The sequence below is a fragment of the Myotis lucifugus genome, unplaced genomic scaffold (assembly GCF_000147115.1).
Source record: "Myotis lucifugus unplaced genomic scaffold, Myoluc2.0 scaffold_0, whole genome shotgun sequence".
NCBI classification, from domain to species: Eukaryota; Metazoa; Chordata; class Mammalia; order Chiroptera; family Vespertilionidae; genus Myotis; species Myotis lucifugus.
The window spans coordinates 38,694,829-38,720,186 of NW_005871048.1; the positions used below are offsets into that span (position 1 = coordinate 38,694,829).

Below are 25,358 nucleotides of genomic sequence, written 5' to 3' on the forward strand. Positions count from 1 at the left end.
GCTTTTCCATTGATTTTTAGAGAGAGCAGGAGGGAGGGGGAGAGAGAAAAAGAGAAACATCAGTGTAAGAGGACACATTGATTGGTTGCCTCCTGAATGTGCCCAGACCGGGTCTGGGGATTGAACCTTCAATGGGCAGGCTAATGTTTTAACTGCTGAGCCACACAGCCAGGGCCTGCCTTCTTAACTCTCATCTCTAGGGGACTCCCTCTCACTGTGTCACCTTCAGTCACGCTATATACCTCTTTCAGGATCTTATCTGGCTTGCTCTTTCCTGCCCTAGATCTTTTTAAATATATATATATATTTTTATTGATTTCAGAGAAGGCGAGAGAGATAGAAGCATCATTGATGCACCCTAGCCAGTTTGCTCAGTGGATAGAGCATCAGCCTGCAGACCAAAGGGTCCCAGGTTTGATTCCAGTCAAGGCACATACCTTGGTTGCAGGCTCCTTCCCAACTGGGGCCTCGGGCAACCAACTGATGTGTTTCTCTCACATCGATGTTTCTCTCTGTCTTTCCCTCTCTCTTCCACTCACTAAAAACCAATGGAAAAATACCCTTGGGTGAGGATTATCAAGAAAAAACAAAGAAAAAGAAAGAAAAGAAAAGAAAAAGATACACCATTGATGAGAGAGAATCATTGATCAGCTGCCTCCTGCATGCCCCCATGACCTCCCCACTCAGTTCAACCACTGAGCCACACCGGCTGGGCCCCTAGATCTTTACATGCACTCCCCCCCCCCAATTATTGCTTAGAGAGAGGAAGGGAGAGAGAGAAACATTGATTGGTTGCCTAACCCAGTGGTCGACAAACTCATTAGTCAACAGAGCCAAATATCAACAGTACAACGGTTGAAATTTCTTTTGAGAGCCAAATTTTTTAAACTTAAGCTATGTAGGTAGGTACATTGTTATTAACTTAATTAGGGTACTCCTAAGGCTTAGGAAGAGCCACACTCAAGGGGCCAAAGAGCCGCATGTGGCTCGCGGCCCGCAGTTTGCCGACCACCTATGTGCTCCAATTGGGAATTGAACCCGAAACCCAGGTATTTGCCCTGATCAGGAATTGAACTAGCAACCTTTTGGTGTATAGGAGGATGCTCAACCAACTGAGCCACTCCAACCAGGTTACATGCTGAATGTTTTCCTTCTTTGTTCATTTTTTTTTTTTTAATATCCTTGGGGAGGATTTTTTTTTTTTTTACAGAGAGGGGTAGAGAGTTAGAAACATGGATGAGAGAGAAACATCGATCAGCTGCTTCCTGCACACCTACTACTGGGGATGTGCCTGCAACCAAGGTACATGCCCTTGACCGGGATGGAACCTGGGACCTTTCAGTCTGCAAGCTGATGCTCTAACCACTGAGGCAAACCTGTTAGGGCCTTCTTTGTTCATTTCATTTCATCCTTCTCTTGGCTGAAGTATTATTTCTTGGAAGCCTTCCCCTAACTAGGTTACTTCCTTTTATTATAGGCTTTCTCAACATGGTGTACCTTTCTTAACTATGGCTTGTTATATTTGAAGTTTTACATTTTGTGTGTGATTATTTGGTCAAAGTGATCTCTGCAAAGGATCATAGCAGTTCATCCTCACCATTATATTCTCGGTGCCTTGAATAGTGCTTGGTAAATAATAGGTGTGCATAAATATGTCATTGGTTGGTTATTTACATAGATAGATAGGTAAAATGAATGGTTTAGATCATGATTGTTCAGTAGAAGTATAATGTGAGTCACAAATGCTGAGATGGAAGTAGGAAAACAGAATCAGACAGCCTTAGGGGGTTATTGCAAATAATTCAGGTGAAAGGTGATAGTGGCTTGGACCACAGTAGTAACGGTAGAGATTATGAGAAATGATTGGATTCCAGACTCATTTTGAAGGTAGAGCTGACAAGATTTGCAGATTTGCTGATGGATTCCTTATAGGGTGTGAAAGATGAGGAGTCATATGATTTTAGGTCTAAGCAGTTGGTAGTTACCATTTACGAAAGTTCAGAAGCCTGCAAGAGAAGTTTGGGGAGGGAGGCATATCAGATCAGTTTTAGGTATATTGAGATGCATCATAGCTATTTAAGAGAAAATAATAGAGAAGGCAACTGAGTGAAAGTCTGGAGATCAGGGAAGAGGGCCTTTTGATTTTTCAACTATTTATGGTGCCTACCCCACCCAATCTTTTCTATGATTGACAAAATGGTGATTTTTCAACTCTACAAACTCCTTCCACACGTATCAGTCAGCACTTTTGTCCTTTAACAAAAGTATTATATGTGATTTATAGAAAAATATATGGGCAAACAAATTAAGGCAATTAGTTCTAACCATACAATTTAAAGGTAGTTATTAATCTTTCTTTCATACACTAACTTTATTAAAATTGCTGTATAATCCATGGAGTAGGTATTCTGTTCAGCTTTTTTTTTGTAGTTATTAGACCTTATTATTATTGAAATGAACTTCTATGAACTTATCTGAGATATATACCATTATGATCAGGATAGGGGGTAAACAATTAAAAAATCAGGAAAACTCAGAAATTTTAAGAAATAATCTAAAGAATTTTAAAGAATATGCTAGGATAGATAGCGGACCTGTGTGTGCTGCTCTCTCACAGCATCACTGAAACTATCAACTATGAAGTAAACAACCGCCACTCAGAACCATGTAAAGAAGATCTATTGCTGTAGCCTATATACACTTTCAGTCTGCCCTGTTTTCAGCCCCATTTGGGGGCAGGTGCAGCGGGGTGGGATGAGCAGGAGCGGCGTGGCACCCAGCCCGGGCTCAGAATTCTCCCCGGCGCCACTTTGCGCACTACTTCGTGCTGTGCGGAATCGACTCAGACAGCAGGCTGGAGCCCAATGAGCTGGCGGGTAAGGCCAGACTGCAGCAGTGCGGAGGTCCACTGATCCCCGCAGCCAGGCCAAGGGACCCCACCAGTGCATGAATCCGTGCACCAGGCCTCTAGTAGTCATATGAGGCCAGTACATAGTGATTCAGGAAATGTTTAATGTGTATACTTTGGCCACTCAGAACTGTGGTTTATTGTCTTAATCTTAAAAGAAATAGTTTTATAGGCTAAAGAACATTGTGGAGTTTTATAATTTTTGCTAAATAAATTGATAAAGAGATAAAAGATTGATGCTATTAAGGGGGAAGAGAATAAACAATAAACCCTGGAAATGCAAAGTGTAAATTTTCTTCAGCAAATAAGTTTTCTGTTACATTGATGACTCTCTGTACTCTATCCAGTAGACAATGATGTGGCATATGTGATGAGATTCTGTAATATTGTAATTCACTTATTGGGCAAAAAATTAAGATACTAATTTTATACAGTCTTATGAATAGTGTAAAACACTAAACCAAATAGTTGACATTTTCACTGTGTTTACATTTTGACTCAAAAGCAGGCAGTTTCCACTATCTAACATAAGTCTGATGTATTATTCATTTTATCTTTGCTTTTCATTGAAAGCTCTCCTGACTGTTACTATCAAAGACATAAAAGCCTAGAAGTTAATTTGAGATACTTAGGAGGAAATGTTAACTATTTTGTGATAGAATGTAAAAATATCTTGTTTATAAAATTTAATGAAATCAAACTCTTCATGATGAGAATTTACTTTTGAATAATGGAGGCAGAAAAAATGTAATGTCTTTCCTAAGACTTATTTTGGACCTTTTTCTTAAATAAAAAAAAATATCTTTTTTATTGATTTCACAGAGAGAGAGAGAAGCATCAATGATTGATCAGCTATCTCCTCCACACCCCCTACTAGGGATTGAGCCCGAAACCTGGCATGTGCCGTGACCGGGAATTACCTGTGACCTCCTGGTTCATGGGTTGACATTCAGCCACTGAGCCACCCCAGCTGGTCTATTTTGAACCTTTTTTAATTGTGTTTTCAGTAATGTTTCCATTAGTTTAGCTAACTAAAAGCATTTGATGAAAAACACTTTTTTGAAATATATTTATAGCTTGTGTCACCTCATTTGTAGGAATGGTGAATGAAATTTAGTGTTTGGTAACTTTACCCTTGTTGTACTCTTCATCTGAGGACTCTTCAAAAAAGTTACTTGAGCCCTGGCTGGATTGCTTAGTGGTTAGAGCATCAACCCGTGAACTGAAGGGTCTCAGGTTCTATATAAGGGTATGTACCTCAGTTGCAGGTTCTATTCCTGGCCCCATTTGGGCGCATACAGGGGCAACCAATCAATGTGTCACTTGCAATGTTTTTCTCTCTCCCTCCTCCCTTCCACTCTGTCTGAAAATCAATGGAAAAAATATCCTCAGGTGAGGATTAAAAAAAAAAGAAACAACGAAAAAGTTACTTGAGTAGAAAAACAAAAGAATAACAAGAGTGTCCCACCAGCCAGAATGGGTTATGTTTATGTTTTTTGCTGTAGAGTATGATACTTCTAAGAATATAATTAGTTTTGCTTTTCACTTTCTACTTTTTTCTCTACAGCCCCATGATTTTGATGAATGTCGATTTGATATTAGTGTAAATGATAGCGTTTGGTATCTTCGTGCTCAGGATCCAGATCACAGACAACAGTGGATAGATGCCATCGAACAGCACAAGGTAGGGTCGCCAGTGTTTACTTGTCCATCTTGAGATATATTGTGTGTTACTGAAAAGTTGTATATTATTTGGGTGGTAAAATTAAAGCAGTACAGAATTAAATTTGTGAAATACTTTTATTTCTAAGGGACTTTTCTATGATAAATATTTTTAATTGTTAACTAAAATAAAATATGCCCTTTTTAGTAAACCAAATCTTGATTTTCCAATTTAGGATTTGCTTCATAATAAATGCCATTTATATGATCTGGATAAAATAATTTTTGAAATAACATTGGATTGTAAAACCCTAATATTTAAAAACTTCAATGTTAGGCTCATCATAACCATTTTGGATAAATTCTTAGTGTAAACATTTGCAAATCATTTTTTTGGTAAGTATGAAAATATCTCATAATAAACCTTTAGGATAATAATATATATATACACCACATTCTTGTAATTTAAAGCTAGTCTTTGACTTCTGCTATGATATTAATAAATCTGCGTTATTAGTTAATTCAGTATACCATGGTAAACCAAGGAATAAGTAAAGTTATAAATTTACCATGCCACTCCTGAGTGACTTCAAGGGAACTTTGCACATGTTCACATACTTGCCTATACTTGTTCTTTTGGGTTTTACAGAGTTGTAGTTGAAACGCCTGTTTTGGTTGAGAGGTGCAAAATATGTACACACACAAAGCAAGAAAAACCAGTCTGACCTTGGATACCACAGGCACATTCTTCTTGATATTGATCATGCATTAGCTTTTATTGTCTGATTATTGATTCTGCATTTTTCCCAGCCTAAAGAAAACTGGCTGTGATGTCCATCTTTTAATCTCTGTTTTAGCTTTAGTATTATATTGGTTTTTGAAATTTTGTGGTCCTGGCTGGTGTGGCTCAGATGGTTGAAGCGTCATCCTGTGTACCAAAGGGTTACAGGTTCGATTCCCGGTCAGGGCACATACCCAGGTTGCAGGTTCGATCCCCAGTCAGAGTGAGTACAGGAGACAACTCTCTCACATCAATGTTTCTTTTTCTAAAATAAAAATAATAAAAAATAAATAAAAATTTTGTGAATCTTAATTATCTTAGTATTAATTTAGAAAAGAGTCTAAAAATGGGAACAATTTTCTGTTATTTAAAAGAGAGATGAAAAATAAAAAATATAATAATAATAAAAAGAGATGAGAATTACAGATTCTCACTGCGTTAGAGCCAGGCCTACCTGGAATCAGACACTGCAGCCTCTGCCAAGTATAACATATGTGGCCCTTGGTATGATAATTCATCTCTTAGTGTGTGTAAGGAATACATGGGATAATATAAAGTTATTTACCACAGTGGCTGATAATATCTTCCCATTCATGACATAGTGGAAAAAAGAATGGGCTTTGGAGCTACAACTAAATTCACTAAATTATACCATGGTGTTTCTGGATGAAGAGATCTGCATTCAGTGAGAGTTGCTAAATGTGCACATAAGGAGCGTGGCCTAGTTTGTGAATTTAATCAGGGCCAGCCCTCTTAATGATTAAAGATGTTATTAAGTAGAACTAATTTTTATTTTTTTAACTGGGATGATTTTTAAAGGTTTAGTTGATTTAGATTACAGGGCTATTTTTTTTCTGTTTAATTAAGCACATTTTATTTTGCTTGTTTTTCTTAGCATGCTTCCAGTTTGTATTTTCTTTTTTAATGAAGACGTATACATGAAGCATATATTTCTTCCATATTATTGATTTCTTTGTGTCTTTGAACAACAGATAGATACAATCTTTGGGTCTCTTTCAGAGCACTGTGACTTAAGCTGAGGTAACAGATTTTTGGTGAATTTAAGTTCTTAGAAAAGAGAATCAGCAGCAAGTTCCAGATACATTGTAAACTTTTTCTTTCAGATTTCTAAAGATAGTTTATTCATAGACAAGAAAGAAGGAATCATTGTTAATTGTTATTCTTAATACTTAATTATTTAATTTTAATGTAAAATATGTGATATGTGCCAACTAAGCAACATATCAGTAAAAATGTAAATTGCATGTGAATTGTAGAAGTAAATTGAGTTATTAAACTAACATGGAGGGAGAAAATTCAAATGCTATCACCAAATATAATCAGCAAATTTTATTTTATTTTATTTTTTTAGGAATGAGGTAGTGAGATGTTTTCTAATTCATTCTTCAATATCACTAAAAGAACATTGAATGTGGAATCTAAATTTATTAATTTTACTATTTAAGCATGAATTGCTGTATTGCTATTCAAAATTAATATCAAATTGTTAAGGCATGATGGTGATGATAATGATGATAGGAGCTCTACTGTTTTTTGAGGATCAGGAAGTACTAGTTATTGTTTGTACTTCATGTGCTTTATTTTCTTCCTACTGTCCTGAGAGATGAGGGAAGTATTGTTCTACAGAAGAGAAAACTGAGGTTTAGATTAAAATTAAGTAACTTGTCTGAGACTATACTACCTTCTAGTTTCTTAGGATTCAGTTTTATGTTGGTTCGCTTTCTATGTTTAAAAATAATTTCCATAAGTTTACCTTGTGCAGGTTATAGTATATCATCTGATCTCTACCATATATATGCAAGACACATATGAACTCATCTTTCTGCCCATGGATTGTCAAAAAGAGCTTTCCATTGTATTAATTGGTGTTTGAATACTGGATTCTGAGGTCTGACAAATATGGGATTGAATTCTGGCACTATTATGTAATAGCTTTGTGACACTGGTAAGTTACTTAAAGAAGGAAAGATGACAGTGCGCTCCCCCTCCCCCCCAAAAAAAACAAAAACAAGCAAGCAAAATAACCCAGTTATGATAAACCAAGAGTGTTGTACTTTAAAGTTGACCTGGATTTTCATCATTCCAACTCATTCAATTCATAGTTACTTCCTCATGGTCCCATATGTCCTTATGATGGTTGGACAGGACACTTGGAATAGCGGGTTTGTCTTTTTCTCTTTTAATGTCATCAGATGGGCTTTCATTGTCTCTTTTTTGCTATTACCTGACAGGTTTGAGTAATTTGTAATATTTGGAAGAAGTTCAAGGTTTCTGTTCTTTTCCTTCCAGGAGGCCCATAGGCTCATTATAATAACTTCTGTGTACTAGTCCACTTCTCTCTCTCTCTCTCTCTCTCTCTCTCTCACTCTCACTCTCACTCTCTCTCACTCACACACACTCACACACACACTAGCAGTTCTATCTTACAGGACCTTTTTAACAATAATGTAGTGATGATGATAATGGTAGCTAACATTTTTGAGAATTGAGGTATGCCAGATTTGGTAATAAACTATATACATTATCTCATTTTAGCCTCACAAACTTATGAGTTTAACATTATTATCCTATTTTTACAGATTAGGAAATTGAGACATAGGTTAAGTAACTTGTCCAAAATCAAACTGCTAATTAGTGAAGGAGCCAACATTCAGACCCAGGTCTATCTGACCTAAGAACCAGAGCTTTTGGCCAGCAAGCACTTCTGTCATCCTATAAGTATGTATGTATTTGAAATGTATTTTGTTGGCTTAAATCATGGGCTTTTTAAATTTCAATATTCTCATTTTTATATGTTCTTCATATCTCTTGTGTTTATTTTAAACCATAAGCTTCTTAAAGTTTCAGTTATACAACTTCTTTGTAGTAATCAGCAAAGCACTGAGCACATAAAATTTTTGTTGAAATAATTTTACAGTATTTTAAAACATTTTATGGGGGGAAATATGTGATTTTTGAAGTGGGTTTCTTTTTCTTTTAATCTTTATAGTTGGTATTAGAATAATTACTGACAAAAATACAAGGTAGAGTTCTGTATTTTCTGTGTAGCTCTGTTGTTTTGTCCTCCTTGGTATTCATTTCAGAGTAATTTGCTCACTATAAGAAGAGTTTTAAAAGATGATTCTATTATGTAACTTTTCTCAGTATATTAGAAATTGCACAATTCAGTGTGACATTAGACTGGCCCCTGTGGAAGAAAGATATTCCTGAGGTCATTCTTAAATTTGAAAGATCTATTTCAGTTTAAAATATAGAAAGGGACACAGTATACCAGACCAGTAATTTTATTTTGAAATAGTGTGCTGGTTTTATTGCGTGGAGTCCATTCATATTCTACATTTCTCCTTGGATTTAAGGCAACACTAAATAAATGATTTTTAAGACGTGGGATTTTTTTAGTTTTTAAATCTCTTGGTCATCACCCATGTTGTCTTGAGGTCAATGAAATGGTGTTTGTGAAAATTATTTAAAAAGAAAAAGCTGTATGAATGTAAAGTTAAGATGGTTGTTTCTTTGATCCAGTTAATACTTTTCTAGTAAAAATGTGTCTCTGAATTATCAAAGGACCTCTGTATTTTCTGCATAGTTAGTTTGTCAAGGAAATACCATAAATCATCTATTGATACTATTTACTTTTTTATATACATTTTTATTGATTTCAGAGAGGAAGGAAGAGGGAGAGACAGAAACGTCAATGATGAGAGAGTATCATTGATTGGCTGCCTCCTGCATGCCCCCTACTGGGGATCAAGCCTGCAACCCGAGCATGTGCCCTTGACCAGAATCGAACCTGGGACCTTCCAGTCCGCAGTCCAATGCTCTATCCACTGAGCCAAACCAGCTAGGGCTATTGATACTATTTAAAAGAGTCATAGGATTATGCCTAGAATGTTTTACAATTATAATACATGTGATTTTGACTAAACACAGTTTTTTCTTACCATGAAAGAAATGTACTTCTGTTGCCGGCGGATGAAACTCCCCTGTTGTTTGGGGGAGCAAGGATCTTGGGGCACTGCTGAAAGAAGCATTTTCAGAAGCCCCCACGGGGGGATGGAATGTGGAAAAAGGCTTTATTGACATGGAATTAAATTTCTCAGGTTCCAAAGTCCCTTGTCCCTTAAGTCAGTCCTGGAAGAGGTGCATCTGGGAGCTCAGTAAAATCAGAAACAAGGCTAGTGTCCAGAGTTTGTGTTTCATGTTGCAGCCGGGTGTCGATAAGCATTTGGCCTGATTAAAGTCCATTAGTCCATATGTGGAGCCCAACTCCTGGCACAAGGGAGCACAGCCCCCCTGCAGCAGGCGTCCTAAGAGGGCCAGCATGTGAAAGAGCTCACTTCTTTGTTGAGAAGTTTAAATATTCAGGTTTTGTTTTGTTTTGTTCCAAGTAAAAGAGATTTAGTATCATTTCAGCATTTGGACATTATTTAGGTGCTTAAGTTAGTTGAAGACATTTGAACATGAGATATTTGATATTAAGTAATTATGTATTTTTAGGTGTGATAGTGGTATTGGGGTTATTTTATTTATTTATTTATTTTAAATCTTTATTGTTCAGATTATTACATTTGTTCCTCTTTTTTCCCCCCATAACTCCCCTCCTCCCAGTTCCCACCCCACCCTCCGCCCTCACTCCCCACCCACTGTCCTCTCATAGGTGTGCGATTTTTGTCCAGTCTCTTCCCGCATCCCCCACACCCCTTTCCCCCCCCAGAATAGTTCATTCCCTTTCTATGCCCCTGATTCTATTATAATCACCAGTTCATTCTGTTCATCAGATTATTTATTCACTTGATTTTTAGATTCACTTGTTGATAGATGTTTATTTGTTGTTCATAATTTGTATCTTTACCTTTTTCTTCTTCTTCCTCTTCTTAAAGGATACCTTTCAGCATTTCATATAATACTGGTTTGGTGGTGATGAACTCCTTTAGCTTTTTCTTACCTGTGAAGCTCTTTATCTGACCTTCAATTCTGAATGATAGCTTTGCTGGGTAAAGTAATCTTGGTTGTAGGTTCTTGGCATTCATCACTTTGAATATTTCTTGCCACTCCCTTCTGGCCTGCAAAGTTTCTGTTGAGAAATCAGCTGACAGTCATATGGGTACTCCCTTATAGGTAACTGACTTTCTTTCTCTTGCTGCTTTTAGGATACTCTCTTTGTCTTTTGCTTTGGCATTGTAATTATGATGTGTCTTGGTGTGGTCCTCTTTGGATTCCTTTTGTTTGGGGTTCTATGCGCTTCCTGGACTTGGAAGTCTATTTCTTTCACCAGGTAGGGGAAGTTTTCTGTCATTATTTCTTCAAATAGGTTTTCAATATCTTGCTCTCTCTCTTCTTCTGGCACCCCTATAATTCGGATGTTGGTACGCTTGAAGCTGTCCCTGAGGCTCCTTACACTATCTTCGTATTTTGGGATTCTTTTTTCATTTTGCCTTTCCGGTTGGGTGTTTTTTGCTTCTTCGTATTTCAAATCTTTGATTTGATTCTTGTGATCCTCTGGTCTGCTGTTGGGAGTCTGTATAATATTCTTTATTTCAGTCAGTGTATGCTTAATTTCTAGTTGGTCCTTTATCACCACATCGAGGGTCTCACTAGATTTCTTGAGGATCTCACTACATTTATCAGCGGTTTCTAGAAAATTCTTGAAAAACCTTAAAAGTGTGGTTTTGAACTCTATATCCAGCAGTTTGCTTTCCTCCATTTCTGTCATTTGTGTCCTGTTTCTTTGTCTCCGCATTTTTTATGCTTCCTTGTGTTGATAAAGTGGTTTTCTGTGCTAAGTGTCCTCTGGGGCCTTGGGGTTATTTTAAATAGTTTCATCATTTATTTTTTTAAATTTATCATCATTGTTGAAAGTATTACACATGTCCTCTTTTTCCCCCCATTGACCCCTTCTAGCCTGCTCCCACCCCAGGCCTTCACCACACTATTGTCTTTGTCCATGGGTTATTCATATCTACACTAATAAAAGAGAAACATGGTAATTAGCGTACGACCGCTACCCTTTTCATTGGCTAATCAGTGAGTATATGCAAATTAACTGTCAGCCAAGATGGCGGCCGGCAGCCAGGCACTGAAGCGAGCATGAGGCTTGCTTGCTGCAGACTCCAACGTTCCCCGCCTCACTTGCCGGCCTCTCAACTGCAACTCTAAGCAACTATATACTATGTTGCAAATAAGAAGATAAACAAAACTCCAGAAACCAGCGGACTGAAATCCAGCCTGACCGAAACTTTGTATCCATGTTTTCAGCAGCGAGGCCTCAGAGCTAAAGCTGGCCCAGAATAAAAAAAAAAAAAAGAAGAAGAAAACAAGGAGTGGTTGGAAGCTTTAGTCACTCGCCACCTGGAAAACAGCCCTCAGCCCCTCACCCAGACTGGCCAGGCACCCCAGTGGGGACCCCCACCCTGATCCAGGACACCCTTCAGGGCAAACCAGCCAGCCCCCACCCGTGCACCAGGCCTCTATTCTATATAGTAAAAGGGTAATATGCCTCCCAGCACCGGGATCAGCGGAGCAGCAAGGCTCCCGGCACCGGGATCAGCGTGACGGGGCAGCGCCCAAACCCCCTGATCGCCCTGCGGCTCTGTGAGTGACAGGGGGCGGGGCCACAACCTCCATATCCGCCCTGCTCTGTTCGTGACAGGGGAAGGCGCCCAAACCCCCTGATCAGCCCTGCTCTGTGCCTGATGGGGGGAGCTCCCCAATTCCCTGATCGGCCCTGCTCTGTGTGTGACAGGGTGCAGCACCCCAACACCCCCCCGCCCCCACAGGCCTTGCTCTGTGTGTGACAGGGTAGAGCCATAACCTCCCCATTGGCCCTGCCCTGAGTGTGACGGTGCAGCGCCCCAACCCCCTGATCCGCCCTGCTCTGTGTGTGACAGGGGGCGGTGCCCCAACTCCCCTATTGGCCCTACTCTGTGAGTGACAGGGGGGAGCTCCTCAACCCCCTGATCGGCCCTGCTCTGTGTGTGACAGGGGGGAGCTCCCCAACCCCCTGATGGGCCCTGCTCTGTGAGTGACGGGGCAGCGCCCCAACCCCCTGATTGGCCCTGCTCTGTGAGTGACAGGGGGCAGCGCCCCAACCCCCTGATTGGCCCTGCTCTGTGCATCACAGGGGGTGGCACCGCAACCTCCCCATTGACCCTGCCTTGAGTGTGATAGGAGGCGGTGCCCCAACCCCCCAATCAGCCCTACCCTGAGCATGACTGAGGGTGGCATCGCAACCTCCCAATCCGCCCTGCTCTGTGCATGACAGGGGGCGGCGCCCCAACTCCCCAATCAGCCCTGCTCTGAGCCCGACCAGGGGCTGCACCTAGGGATTGGGCCTGCCCTCTGCCACCCGGGAGCAGGCCTAAGCCAGCAGGTCGTTATCTCCCGAGGGGTCCCAGACTGTGAGAGGGCACAGGCCGGGCTGAGGGACCCCCCCTCCCCCCCCGAGTGCACAAATTTTTGTGCACCGGGCCTCTAGTATACATATAAGTTCTTTGGTTAATCTCTTCCCACCCTTCTCCATTCCCTCTGAGATTCATCAGTCTGCTCCATGTTTCTATGTCTCTGGATTTATTTTGTAATTATTCAGGTTTTGTGTACTTGCAGTGGCCATGGCCATCCTGGCCAGTTACCTGTTTCCAGGTATGATTAATGGCCAATTAGCCTCCCATGTCACTCAGATCTTACTGGGCATGCCTCTAAACTGCCTTTGTCTAGTACAGGGGTAGGCAAACTTTTTGACTCGAGGGCCACAGTGGGTTCTTAAACTGGACCAGAGGGCCGGAACAAAAGCATGGATGGAGTGTTTGTGTGAACTAATATAAATTCAAAGTAAACATCATTACATAAAAGGGTACGGTCTTTTTTTTTTTTTTAGTTTTATTCATTTCAAACGGGCCGGATCCGGCCCGCGGGTCGTAGTTTGCCCACGGCTGGTCTAGTACCTTCCTCCATCAATCAGCGGGGAATAGACTTGGAGAATGTTAAATGCAGCTTGTTCCCAAAGCTGTATCAATGATGTGCCTATATATAGTCTTTCCTTTTACTTCTTTGCTGTTAAATAATTACCAGGTTATTACAACAGTATCACTTCCACTACCACCCCCAGAAAAAAAAAAAAACTAGCAGAAAGGCTCTCCTGGCACTATCAAATTTAGGAATCATGTTGAAAAAGTTAAGTTTTTTGGTTCTAACAGAGTTTGTGGTAATCATGACATTTCTTTATGTCCATAAGGGAGCAACCTTATTAGATTCTGAAATTTTGGTGGTCATGGGCCACACAGACTCTCCTCACATTTTGGAAATTACCCATACATGATGAGTCATAGGAAAATGCACAATTAGGGAGAAAGAATCCAAATGGTAATTCTTACAGATGCTGATTTTATGTAGTGGGAAGTTGTTTTGTAATTTAACATTTGTGGATTTGTTCTTATCCTTTGTGAAGGCCCACTAATTCATATGTGAAGCTCCATTGACTACTTTCAGAAGAAAGGTTTATTCTCAACTTAAGAAGTTTAAGGATTTCTGTCTGAGGAAATAATGTAGAAAACAATTTTTGAAAGTAACTTGTACATTTTACTTGAAATGGGTGTGAAAAAAGCTTCTTACCTAAAGATTCTCATTGGTTGAGACATCTAAATGTAACTAGTACTCATTGTAAAGATCTTTTAAAAATTGTGTTGCTATTTGCCATAATGAAATCTCCACGTGCACGCCCCCCCTCATGGCTGCCTTGGGGTCAGCTTGATTTTGGTGCTTTTCCTCTAATTTTGTTTTACTTAACATCTTCATTTCTTTTTTGTTAAATTGGACATAACCTTACTAGAAAACTATTTTAAAATAGCTAGGTGGCAAAATATACCTGTTATTTCTTAGCATTTTAAATATCAAGGTCATGTAAAGCCATTATCTCTGTTTGCCATTTTTAATCAACTATACTTAAGGAAAATTTTCTTAACAGATATTACAGGTTCTTTCTGTACTATTTGCTTTATAAATGATTAGCATATAAACTTAGCTTTGCATTTTGAATCTGATTTCATTGTAAAGGCTTAAGACTGTAAATACAACTTTTTAAAGTACTATTTTTAGTGTATGTTTTGTAAGTAATTTTATGAGATCAATGGACTAGAACCATTTCTCCATTTACCTGTTTGCACTATACAGTGTTGATGGAGAGAAGAAGATGGAATCAAATTTTACATTCAATAGTTTTAGTTTTGTTGGTTTTTTTAAAAATATATTTTATTGATTTTTTTACAAAGAGGAAGGGAGAGAGATAGAGAGTCAGAAACATCAATGAGAGAGAAACATCGATCAGCCGCCTCCTGCACATCTCCCACTGGGGATGTGCCCGCAACCCAGGTACATGCCCTTGACCGGAATCGAACCTGGGACCTTTCAGTCCGCAGGCCGACGCTCTATCCACTGAGCCAAACCGGTTTCGGCAATAGTATTAGTTTTTGAGGGAAGTGCAGTCTAGTAGCTGCCAGAGTCATCAGGGCTGTCAGATAAGTTGAAGAAAAACCCAGGTACATGGGATCACAACTGAACTTTATTAACCAGCAAAGAAACTTCATTATGTCTCTGTATGTTTTTCTCATTAAGATCAGGAATTTGCTTAGTTCCTAACAGTGGGAGTTAATGGTTAAATTGCTTGCAGTAATCCATACATGGTTAATACATTTTTTTAAACACCGAAATGTAGTTAGTGTTACGCTACTAGGACTTTTATAGTTGATGGGTCAAAGGAAGAAAACAATGTATCAACCCTCTTTAATATTCTTAGTGTTCTAGAATAAAAACAATTCATCTGTCAAGGGCTTTTAAAATAACTTTGTTAGTTTTTGTTAACTGCAATTTTTGAAATCTAAATTCACCTAAGTCAACATCTGCACTTTGTGCTTCCATAGTTACCTAAATACTTAATTAAAAGTCTATCATCTTGAGCCCTATCCGGTGTTGTTTCTAAGTGATTAGAGCTTTGGTGGGAGCACCAAAGGGGCCAGGGTTCAGTTTCCAGCAAAGGGCATGTACCTGGGTTATGGGTTCAATTGCCCATCCCAGTCAGAAAGCGTTTGGGAGGCAACCAATTCATGTGTGTCTCTCACATTGATGTTTCTCTCCTCTTCCTCTCTTTTTCTCTCTCTCCCCCTCCCTTTTACTCTCTTCAGAAAAGCAATGGAAAATATATCCTCAGATGAGGATTAACAAAACAAAATGTATGTCATCTTCAAAAGAGGGAATAGATGTCAGTAATTTATAGTTTTCAGCCAGGTTCTTTTATCTGAGGAAGGTGTTTATCACAGTGGTAAAAAAAAGGAATCAGGATTTTACCTAGAACAGTGAAGAAAGAAGAAAGATACTAAGGTAGCTAATCATATTAACTATGTAGCCAGTTAAGATATAACTTTGATAACATTTTTTGTCAAATCAATAAAAAGTTCATAAAGCTTAATTTTTTTAAAAAAGCCAAAGACTTGAACTGTCACTTTATAAGAGGTTATTTAAATGGGCCCAGCCGGTATGAGTTAGTGATTTGAGCATCAACTTATGAAGGTCATGGTTCGATTCCCAGTCAGGTCACATGCCTGGGTTGAGATCCCCAGTGTGGGGGTGTGCAGGAGGCAGCCGATCAATAATTCACATCATTGATGTTTCTATCTTTCCCTCTCCCTTCCTCTCTGAAATCAATAAAAAAAAATTTAAAAAATAATAAATGGGTAATAAACATATGAAAAGGTACTCTATTCCATTAGTCATAAGAGAAACCCAGATTTAAACTGCAGTGAGTGAGGTACCACCATCTACCCGGCTTTTAACATAAAAAAGACTTAATACCAAGTGTTGGTGAGGATGTGGTATAAATTACATGCAAACACTTTGAAAAACAGTTTTTCAGTATCTACTAAAGCAAAACATAGTTGTCTTTTCAGATAAGGTAAATTTGAAAAGATCCCACAGATATTGATGTCATGGGTCTGTTCATTTTAATTAAGCTTTTTTTTTTTTTTATGTTATGGGGAATACAGACCGACCCATGCAAATTGACCCATGCAAATTGACTGTCACTCCATAACAAAAGATGGCGGTGGCCAGGCCAGGATGCTGGCGTTGTTGCCATGGCAACGACACCAGCATTCCGCCCCACCTGCGGAGGGCCTCTGGGCAGTGTGCACAGGCACAGAGCAGCCGGGGCAGGGCGGGACGCCTGACTGCTTGGAATGCTGCTTCTTAAAAGCTATGAAAGTAGTTCAGCTTTCCTAAGACCACAGTATGAGGAAGCCCAAATTAGCCACAGGGAAGAAAGGCCCTGTTGAGGATGCTGATCAGGTTCTAGCCTCATTCATAGGAAATGCACACTGGAGTATTTAGATGCCACGCGGAGGGAGGGAGGGAGGGGCCTCTGGGGTCGACGTGAGCCCATGGTCCCGTGCCCCAGCCGTGCGGAGGGAGGGACTTCTGGCCAGAGGCCAGTGCACGGGACGCTGGCATCGTTGCAGGCTGGGCTGAGGGACCTCCCTCCCCCGCCACCCCTGTGCATGAATTTCATGCATTGGGCCTCTAGTTGATAAATAGGAATTCTGCCAGGAACCAAGAAAATTTAGAATGCCCTATCTGCACGGAAATCCCAAAATGTATACTTAACTCTGATCTTACTGTTAACAGAACTCAGTTACTCTCCATTCACCTGAGTAGCTTAGATTCATTCTGTTATTCTCTCTTTTTATAGTACCTGTTTATTCATAACTTCTGCTCTCCCATCTTCCTCTTAGTTTCTTCTTCCTTGGTTTGTCATGACCTTTTCCTATCTTTGGCTTCTTTTCAGCTTCAACTCCTACTACTAACTCCCTAATCTCTTGGCATTTCCAAAAGTAAATGCCTTGAAAAAAAATCTGATTGCCTTTTCACTCCAGGTTACTATTAATTGGCCACCCTTGGTCCATTTATCATTAATTGTATATTTACTTGGGTAGGGTCAGACTGGCAGTTACACAAACAATGTTCTGTGAGTATTGTATAACTCAGTATAATGTTTACCAAATTTGCAAGTTTTTATAATGCTTACCACCTATTTGTTACTAGCAATTTAGGTAAATATTACTAGATTTTTCAACTTGCTTCTCTAGCCTTAATTAGTCTGTAGTCTGCTTGCAAAATATTTCTTTAGATAAGAGAGATCAAGTAAAAATGGAAGTTAACTAGAGTTGAATAACTTTCCCATATAGTTACTACAGAAAATATTTTTAAAAAATGAAGTTATGCTGCAAAAGTCATGTTTTATAATGTTTCAATATTGTATTTGAATGTTTATTTAGAAGGATTTCTGACAGTTACTGGGACAGATGGGATTCTGCTTTTTCTAATTTGATGTGGAAAAGTCATGGTGGGTGGCATGGCTTACACATATTGACAGCAGGGGTAACTATTTTCTAATTTTACCTAAAATTATCTAATTTTTTAAAAACAAAGAATATAAAACTCATTTTAATCAAGTAAATCTTTTCGCTAATAGCCTAAAAAATATTTTGCTTATGTTGTCTTTATTGCCTGGTAAATATTCTAGGTTTGTTTGGAATTGAGGGATGAAACACAACCTTGGGTTAGGAATAATACGAATAGGTAGCAAAATAAATCAATGTCCTGCAGGTTAAAATGTTATCCTAGCTGAAAACAGTTCTATCATTTTTCCATCACATCCATGTTCTTGATAAACCAGATATGGTCATTGATAGGAATGCTCATATCACTGTTCATTTCCTAAGCCCTTGTTTTTTTCAGTACCATCCCTTTGAAGAATAACTAGACACTGTTATCATTTAATCCTCCTGGAAGCCTTTCAGTGTAGGCGTCATTCTTATTTTGCATTAAAAAAAAGTAAGTAGATTATGAGAACATTGATCAGTGAGTGGTAACATTATTATTCCAAAAGCAACAACCTCATTTTTTTAAATACTCCTCTTTCTAGTTAATTTCAGCTGTTCTCATGGATGCATGGTTGAATACTGAAAAATAAATGATCAGTCGACCCCCTTTAAAAAAATCTTTCCCATACAGTTAGATCTAAAAGTCCTTAGGAAGTCTAAAACCATTCCTGCAAATAGTTTTACTAGTTAGATTTTATTGCTCCCCCACTGTGGTTTTTAAAAGTAATATTTGCTCATAAGGAAAAAAAATACAAAACTTTTTTTTTTTTAATCCTCACCTGAGGACATTTTTTCCATTGATTTCTAGAAAGGGTGGAAGAGAAGGAGGGAGGGGAGAGAGAGAAATCTTGATGTGAGAGAGACACATAAACTGGTTGCCTCCCGTAAGTGCCCATCCAACACTGGGGAACCTGCAACCGAGGTGCCCTTGACCAGCAGTTGAATCTGTGACCCTTTGGTCTGATCTTTAATTTATAACTGAGGCAATTACTCTTCATTTTGGTGTATTTCCTTCTTATTCTCTGTACATTTTTACCTCAAAATATTGTGGAGATAACAAAGTTTATATTCTATTTTTTTTCCCAATCTAACATCATTTTCTCCTTATAACACAGCTTTGTTAATACTTTATTGTGCTGTGATTTTGGTGCTCATTTGCTTATTATTAGACCTTTATAATTTACTTATTGCCTTCCTACATAAAGCATTTTTCTGCAGTGTAGTTGCATCCTTATAATAGATTTCCAGAAGTAGAATTGCTAGGTTTAAGGATATGAGCACTTTTGATATATATGTTGCCAAATTGCTTTTCAAAAAGATTGTACTACCCTAACCAGTTTTCCTCAGTGGTTGGAGTGTCGTCCTGCAGAGTGAAAGGTCTCAGGTTAGATTCTGGTCAAGGGCACATACCTTGGTTGCAGGCTCGATCCCTGGTCCCCTGGTCGGGGTGCGTTCTATGTGTTTCTCTCACATTGATGTTTCTCTCTCTGTCTCTCCCCACTTCCTTCCACCCTGTCTAAAAAAATCAATTAAAAAAAAAATATATCCTCGGGTGAGGATTTAAAAAAAAAAAAGATTGTGCTAATATACATTTCATCTGCAGAATGTGTAGATCTTCATTTCACTGCAACTTTACTAGCATTATTAATTTTTTAACCCTTTCCAAGTTAGATAGATGAAAAATGTGTTCTGTGACTTTTTAATTTTTATAGAAGTGATATATTATTGCTGTAAATAATTCAAATATAGACAATGCTGAAATCTAAAGAATAGAAAATGTATATATAAAACATCCATTTAAAGTTACTGAACTCTTTCAAAGCAAAACAAAAAAGATCTCCCTTATTCTTTAGTATTTGTTTTTTAAAACTAGGATGGAAAAATTGTTTTAACAGATTTCCTTTAGACAGCCTCATTTGATTTAACTAGTTATTTCTCACCTTCCTTTTAATATCACAGCCTCATTTGATTTAACAAGACTGAATTTCAGAGTGTTCAATTTAGTTTATTTAGAATTATTTTTTGTATCAAAGGTTAGGTTCTTCAATTTAGTTTATTTAGAATTATTTTTTGTATCAAAGGTTAGGTTCTTAAACAGCTTTTGGTACAGAGTAAGGGCTTGGTAGTTTACTAATTTCTTCCTGTAGATAAAAGGATATATTATGGAATCCAAAGCCCATAATAAAGTACAAGAAAGGAAGGTCTGAAATTAAGGAGAGAGTGGAGGCAGCTGTTGTTACCCTCTTCTTCTACAGCAGTGGTTCTCAACCTTCTGGCCCTTTAAATACAGTTCCTCATGCTGTGACCCAACCTTAAAATTATTTTCGTTGCTACTTCATAACTGCAATGTTGCTACTGTTATGAATCGTAATGTAAATATCTGATATGCAGGATGATCTTAGGCGACCCCTGTGAAAAGGTCGATGGACCGCCAAACGGGTCACAACCCACAGGTTGAGAACCGCTGTCAGTATCATGTTGTATTTGGGCTTTTTTTTTTTTTTTTTTTTTAGTACTTCCAATTGTGATAGACAATGTCTTATTTTCTTCTGCATTCTTTTAACAGGTAACAAGGGTGTGTGATAAGGCCCTGCTTAACCCTTCCAGCCTCATCTCACTGTAACACTTTGCCTATTTAGATATGTCTGTAAAGGAAAGTTGTTCTCATGCTCTAGTAGAAGAAAATGAAAGATGAATAACCAAGGTCTATAAATAACCTTATATCATGATATTTTTTTAAATCATGGTATAAGAAAGACTAGGGTATGAAAAGGAAAAAGAAAAAACTTCCTAGAACTAGTCTGAGCAAATGTTTTGTTTTTCAGTATGATTTGAGAAACATATCTTGAGATTAAGCAAATATTATACTCAATGAAGTTAATTGTATTGCCGTTGGGCTTTTTTTAGGCAGAGTATGATAAAATCCTCTTTAATACCATTTTCTTAAATATATTTTTTAATTTATTTGGTTCATGAGATACTGCAATTCCTGGAAATCATTGTGGATTGAACCTCTCCTCATCTGATAACATTATAAATGTTGGTTTTCTGAATGAATTGTATTATATATTTCCATCTGGTTCAACAAAAAACTACCTTGCATTTGGCCTCCATGTAAAATATACACATTCTTAGCCTAAGTTTCAGGTATTTAGGTTTAGTATGGAAAACTATAGTACCATACTAGCCATATTATTTTAAAAATAAAATTGAGCCCAGGATTTGTAATGACTGACTTGTCTTATTGTCTAGTGGTTACAGTGATACTAAAGCCTATCTTAATCTTATCCGTGTGTTTTTTCTATTTCAGAAGCTACTGCTTCTCTTGGGGGGATCCATATATATTTGAAAGGCTAAATAGATGAGATTTTTAATATTTCCAAGTATGAAATTATTGTGCCAAATTTTATCTCAAATATTCTGTTGACCTAGACAAGAATAAAATTGTTGCCGTTGCAACTTATATTTTAAATTACAACTCTATTGATTAAGTTGTTCTCCTGATTATAGTTTCTTGCTTCTCATGTGGTTTTGCTTTAAAATAATATTATTGAAGGTAGCAAGCTTATTTGGTTTTATAACAGGTTTCAGAATTTCAGTTTCTGGAAAATGCTCCTTTGTCCTTATATTAACATTTAATCTTATATTTTCTCTCTTTCCATAATTAAAATGGAAAAATGACAATGTATTTTTTTTGGGTGGGGGAACTATGCCATTAATAGCATAATTTTTGAAACCCTAAGGAAGTTAATTACTGTCTCTATTTTGTTGTTGTTGTATTTCTTGCTGGAGAGCATTGCTAAGGAAAAGAATAAGATTTTCAAAAGCCAGGTGCCATTAAAAATTATAAGCCAACATTTTTACTGTAATTTATACCACTGCTTTGGTATATGGATAGGCTAATGAACAGACTGTGCAGAATGATTATATGTAAGTTTATCTTCCACATGATTAAACCAAACTGTAAGATTTAGCTGTGACTGAGTTTTTTTCAAATCAGTTCTTAGGACATTTTTGGTATTTTATTAAATTCATAACTTTGAACTACATGATTTAATTTATCATGCTTTTCATTTTTCTCCAAAAGTCTAGATGTAGAGGGTACAGTACATGTAAAGGAATTAGTCTAAACCAGTGGTTCTCAACCTTCCTAATGCCGCGACCCTTCATAACTGTAATTTTGCTACTGTTATGAATCATAATGTAAATATCTGATATGCAGGATGTATTTTCATTTTGCTACTGTTATGAATCATAATGTAAATATCTGATATGCAGGATGTATTTTCATTGTTACAAATTGAACATAATTAAAGCATAGTGATTAATCACAAAAACAATATGTAATTATATATGGGTTTTCCGATGGTCTTAGGCGACCCCTATGAAAGGGTCACGACCCACAGTTTGAGAACCGCTGGTCTAAAGGTTAAGGTTATACTTTGACCAAGAGTAACCTTTGTATCAGCTTTCCAAATAGTATACTGCTATTTGGAAAATGCTACTGACCCCCTCTAGTGGCCAAAAGATTGTGCTTTTTGGTCTCATTACTGTAGTATTTGAAAGAAGTAAACCTTGTTCTATATAAGATATACGCAATACATTTTTATTGAACCAAAATGACATTTTATGTTTTTGCCAGACCTGTTCAGAAATATTGCTTACTAACTCACAAATTTGGGAAAGAAAGTTTTTGCACAGCAATTCATATCAGGGAGCTTAAAGCAGATATATTGAAAGGGAAAAATAGTCCTACAGTAACTGTAATTGAATTTCTCACTATTAATTTTAGATAAAATTTGGTGTTTTCAAAATACTATATTAGTGATTAGGGGTTGTAAATAAACTCAACTTTTTTCTTGTAGAAGAGTGAGTGGAATTTTTTAAAACCAGCATGCCTTTAAAGTATTGTTCACAAAAATACCAATGAGATTCAGAAGCATCTTCTAATTTTAAGAACACTTAACAGTGTATAAGTTGTGACTATAAACTAATATCTTCCCATTTTCATCTCTGTTTCCCTTACCCACTTGACCTTCAAAAAGTAGATCTTACAAATTCAGGATGAGTATTGTTGCCTTCAAAGAGGACATTTTGGGAAGCAACAATAGATTTGTCAGCAACATTGCCACTTCTCAGAATAGTTTTACAACTTCTCTTTTAGAATTATTTTCAGCCCCATGACAGTGTTTATAAAATATTGAATCTTGAGACAAGGCTGCACCTATACCGCTCAGGTATGTAAATGCCCATAAATGAGTACACTTTTTAAAACACCTTTTTTAAAAATATAAACCATTAAAAGATAGCAGTATCTTTGTTGATAGATTAGATTTTTGAGAAAAGTACAAAACTACAGAACCATGTCCTGTGAATAAGAAAGCCGATCAAACTTAAACATTTTGAAGTTATTCCTTTAAAGTTATGAGACAGTTCTTTTATTTTTATTCTGTGACTCCTAAAAGTGATTTGAGATAGCTCCATTTTGTAGCTATGTCATAAAATTAAGCTAAATGTTGTGGTAAGGTTATCAGGAATGTTTTACACAATGGCAGCATCATTTGCACAATTACAGACATTTCCAGAATGACTAGTTTTTAAAAACAGTGAGGATTCATTTGTGTGTGTGTGTGTGTGTGTGTGTGTGTGTGTATAATTTGTTAAACATTTCACTTAATGTTATCTCAATGCACTTACTGACTGAAATGGAATCTTTATTATTTAAATTCTGTAACATTGGAATTGGTTATCATATTTTCTTTTTCCTGGGAATGATTTATATAATTTATGATGGAATTTATTTAAGTGAAACTTTATTAGAGGTGGAAATACAATTACACTAAACTCTTAGCATCCACATTTTACTGCCCATTAGGTAAAATGTCAGTATTACCATAATAGAGTCTTGTTCTATCATGTCTTTGTTGTGAAGAGGTACGTATTACTTGTTTTGAAATAGTGAAACCTGAAAAAATAGGCAAGGATATAAGAAATACGTTTGGTAGTGAAGACACACTTACTAAAGCTTTGTAGTGTTTATATTTTGTTTCAAGATCTTTTAAAAAATTGTTTTGCTCTGTTTAAGATTCTTTGATATGAAGCAAGAAATGGAGAGGGTAGATTTATTTGGATTTATACTTCACATTGTTTGATTTTGAATATTCAAATAATAAAATTTTGATTGTAAATTATGGGGTCATTTGTATTGAAATGGATAGTTCAGGTTCATTTCTGTTTAGAAGTGGATGATACATAGGTATCTAACTTCTGAAGTACCTTATATTTTTAACCTGTTACAGATAGATTCTTATTTTCAATTCCAGTCTTATATATAAATTCAATGGAAAAACTATCAAACAAGTACAACAATTACAATGTTGAGATGCTACACTTAGAAAGTTTAGTGCTATTGTCTAAAATGATAAGAAACTGGAACCATTTTAGGTAAAGAACCTAGCTCAGTATGTTTGTTCCAGGATATTATTTGATAGAAGGTCTTATTTTCTTTTGTAAACTGTATGATTGTTATAATTAGAACTAGAGGCCCGGTGCACAAAATTCGTGCACAGAAGAAGGGATTCCCTCAGCCCAGCCTGCACCACTCCAATCGGGGACCCCTATGGGATAGAGCCTAAACCGGCAGTCTGACACCCCTCTCACAATCTGGGACTGCTGGCTCCTAACCACTCACCTGCCTGATTGCCCTTAACCCCTCTGCCTGCCTGCCTGATCGCCCCTAACTGCCTCTGCCTGCCTGACTGATCGCCCCTAACTGCCCTCCTTTGCTGGCCTGATCTCGCTCCCAACTGCCCTCCCCTGCCAGCCTGATCTCACCCCCAACAGCCCTCCCTGCCGGCCTGATCTCGCCCCTAACTGCTCTCCCCTGCTGGCCTGATCGCCCCTAACTGCCCCTGCCTACCTGATTACCCCTAACTGCCCTCCCCTGCAGGCCTGATCTCCCCCCCAACTGCCCTCCTCTGCTGGCCAATTTGGTTCTGATTGGTCAGTTTCTATGCCAGTCAGCATCTCTGGGCCTATCAACGGGGGCTGATTAGCAGCCCTGGTGGAGGCCTGGAAAGAAATGAAGGCTCGGCTGTTGGCCAGGCCAGGAGAGAAAGGGAGGCAAGTTCTGATCAATGGCTGCCACAGAGGCTACGGATCAGACCCTGCCCCTCTCTCTGCAGGCCTCTCTCCGGGCCTGATCTGCAGCCCCCCTAAGCAGTTAGTGCTGGGTTGGGGCGCCCGCAACGGCCCCAGTCAGTGCTAGGTCGCTATGGCAACCCAGCACTGACTTCTGGTCTGGTTGAGCCTTCAGTCATTATGACCCTGGCTCTTTATTATATATACTAGAGGGCCGGTGCACAAAAATTTGTGCACTCGGTGGGGGGGGGGTGTCCCTCAGCCCGGCCTGTGCCCTCTCGCAGTCTGGGACCCCTCGGGAGATAACGACCTGCTGGCTTAGGCCCGCTCCCGGGTGGCAGAGGGCAGGCCCAATCCCTAGGTGCAGCCCCTGGTTGGGCTCAGAGCAGGGCCGATTGGGGACGTTGGGACGCTGCCCCCT

At 38.3% G+C, this 25,358-nt stretch overlaps 1 protein-coding gene across 12 annotated transcripts in view; it reads left to right on the forward strand.

The window, feature by feature from the left end:
* COL4A3BP (collagen type IV alpha 3 binding protein) overlaps nucleotides 1-25,358 on the forward strand; it is a 98,516-nt gene that overhangs the window by 11,290 nt on the left and 61,868 nt on the right. For 9 of the 12 annotated variants that reach the window (XM_006081313.3, XM_006081314.3, XM_006081316.3 and 6 more), the window contains one exon: nucleotides 4,476-4,592. In XM_006081313.3, the coding sequence (XP_006081375.1) occupies nucleotides 4,476-4,592 (117 nt within the window). Of the gene's footprint in view, nucleotides 1-4,475; nucleotides 4,593-7,951; nucleotides 8,091-25,358 lie in introns of all 12 variants that reach the window. The other 3 variants (XM_023750676.1, XM_023750666.1, XM_023750653.1) reach the window with 2 other exon arrangements.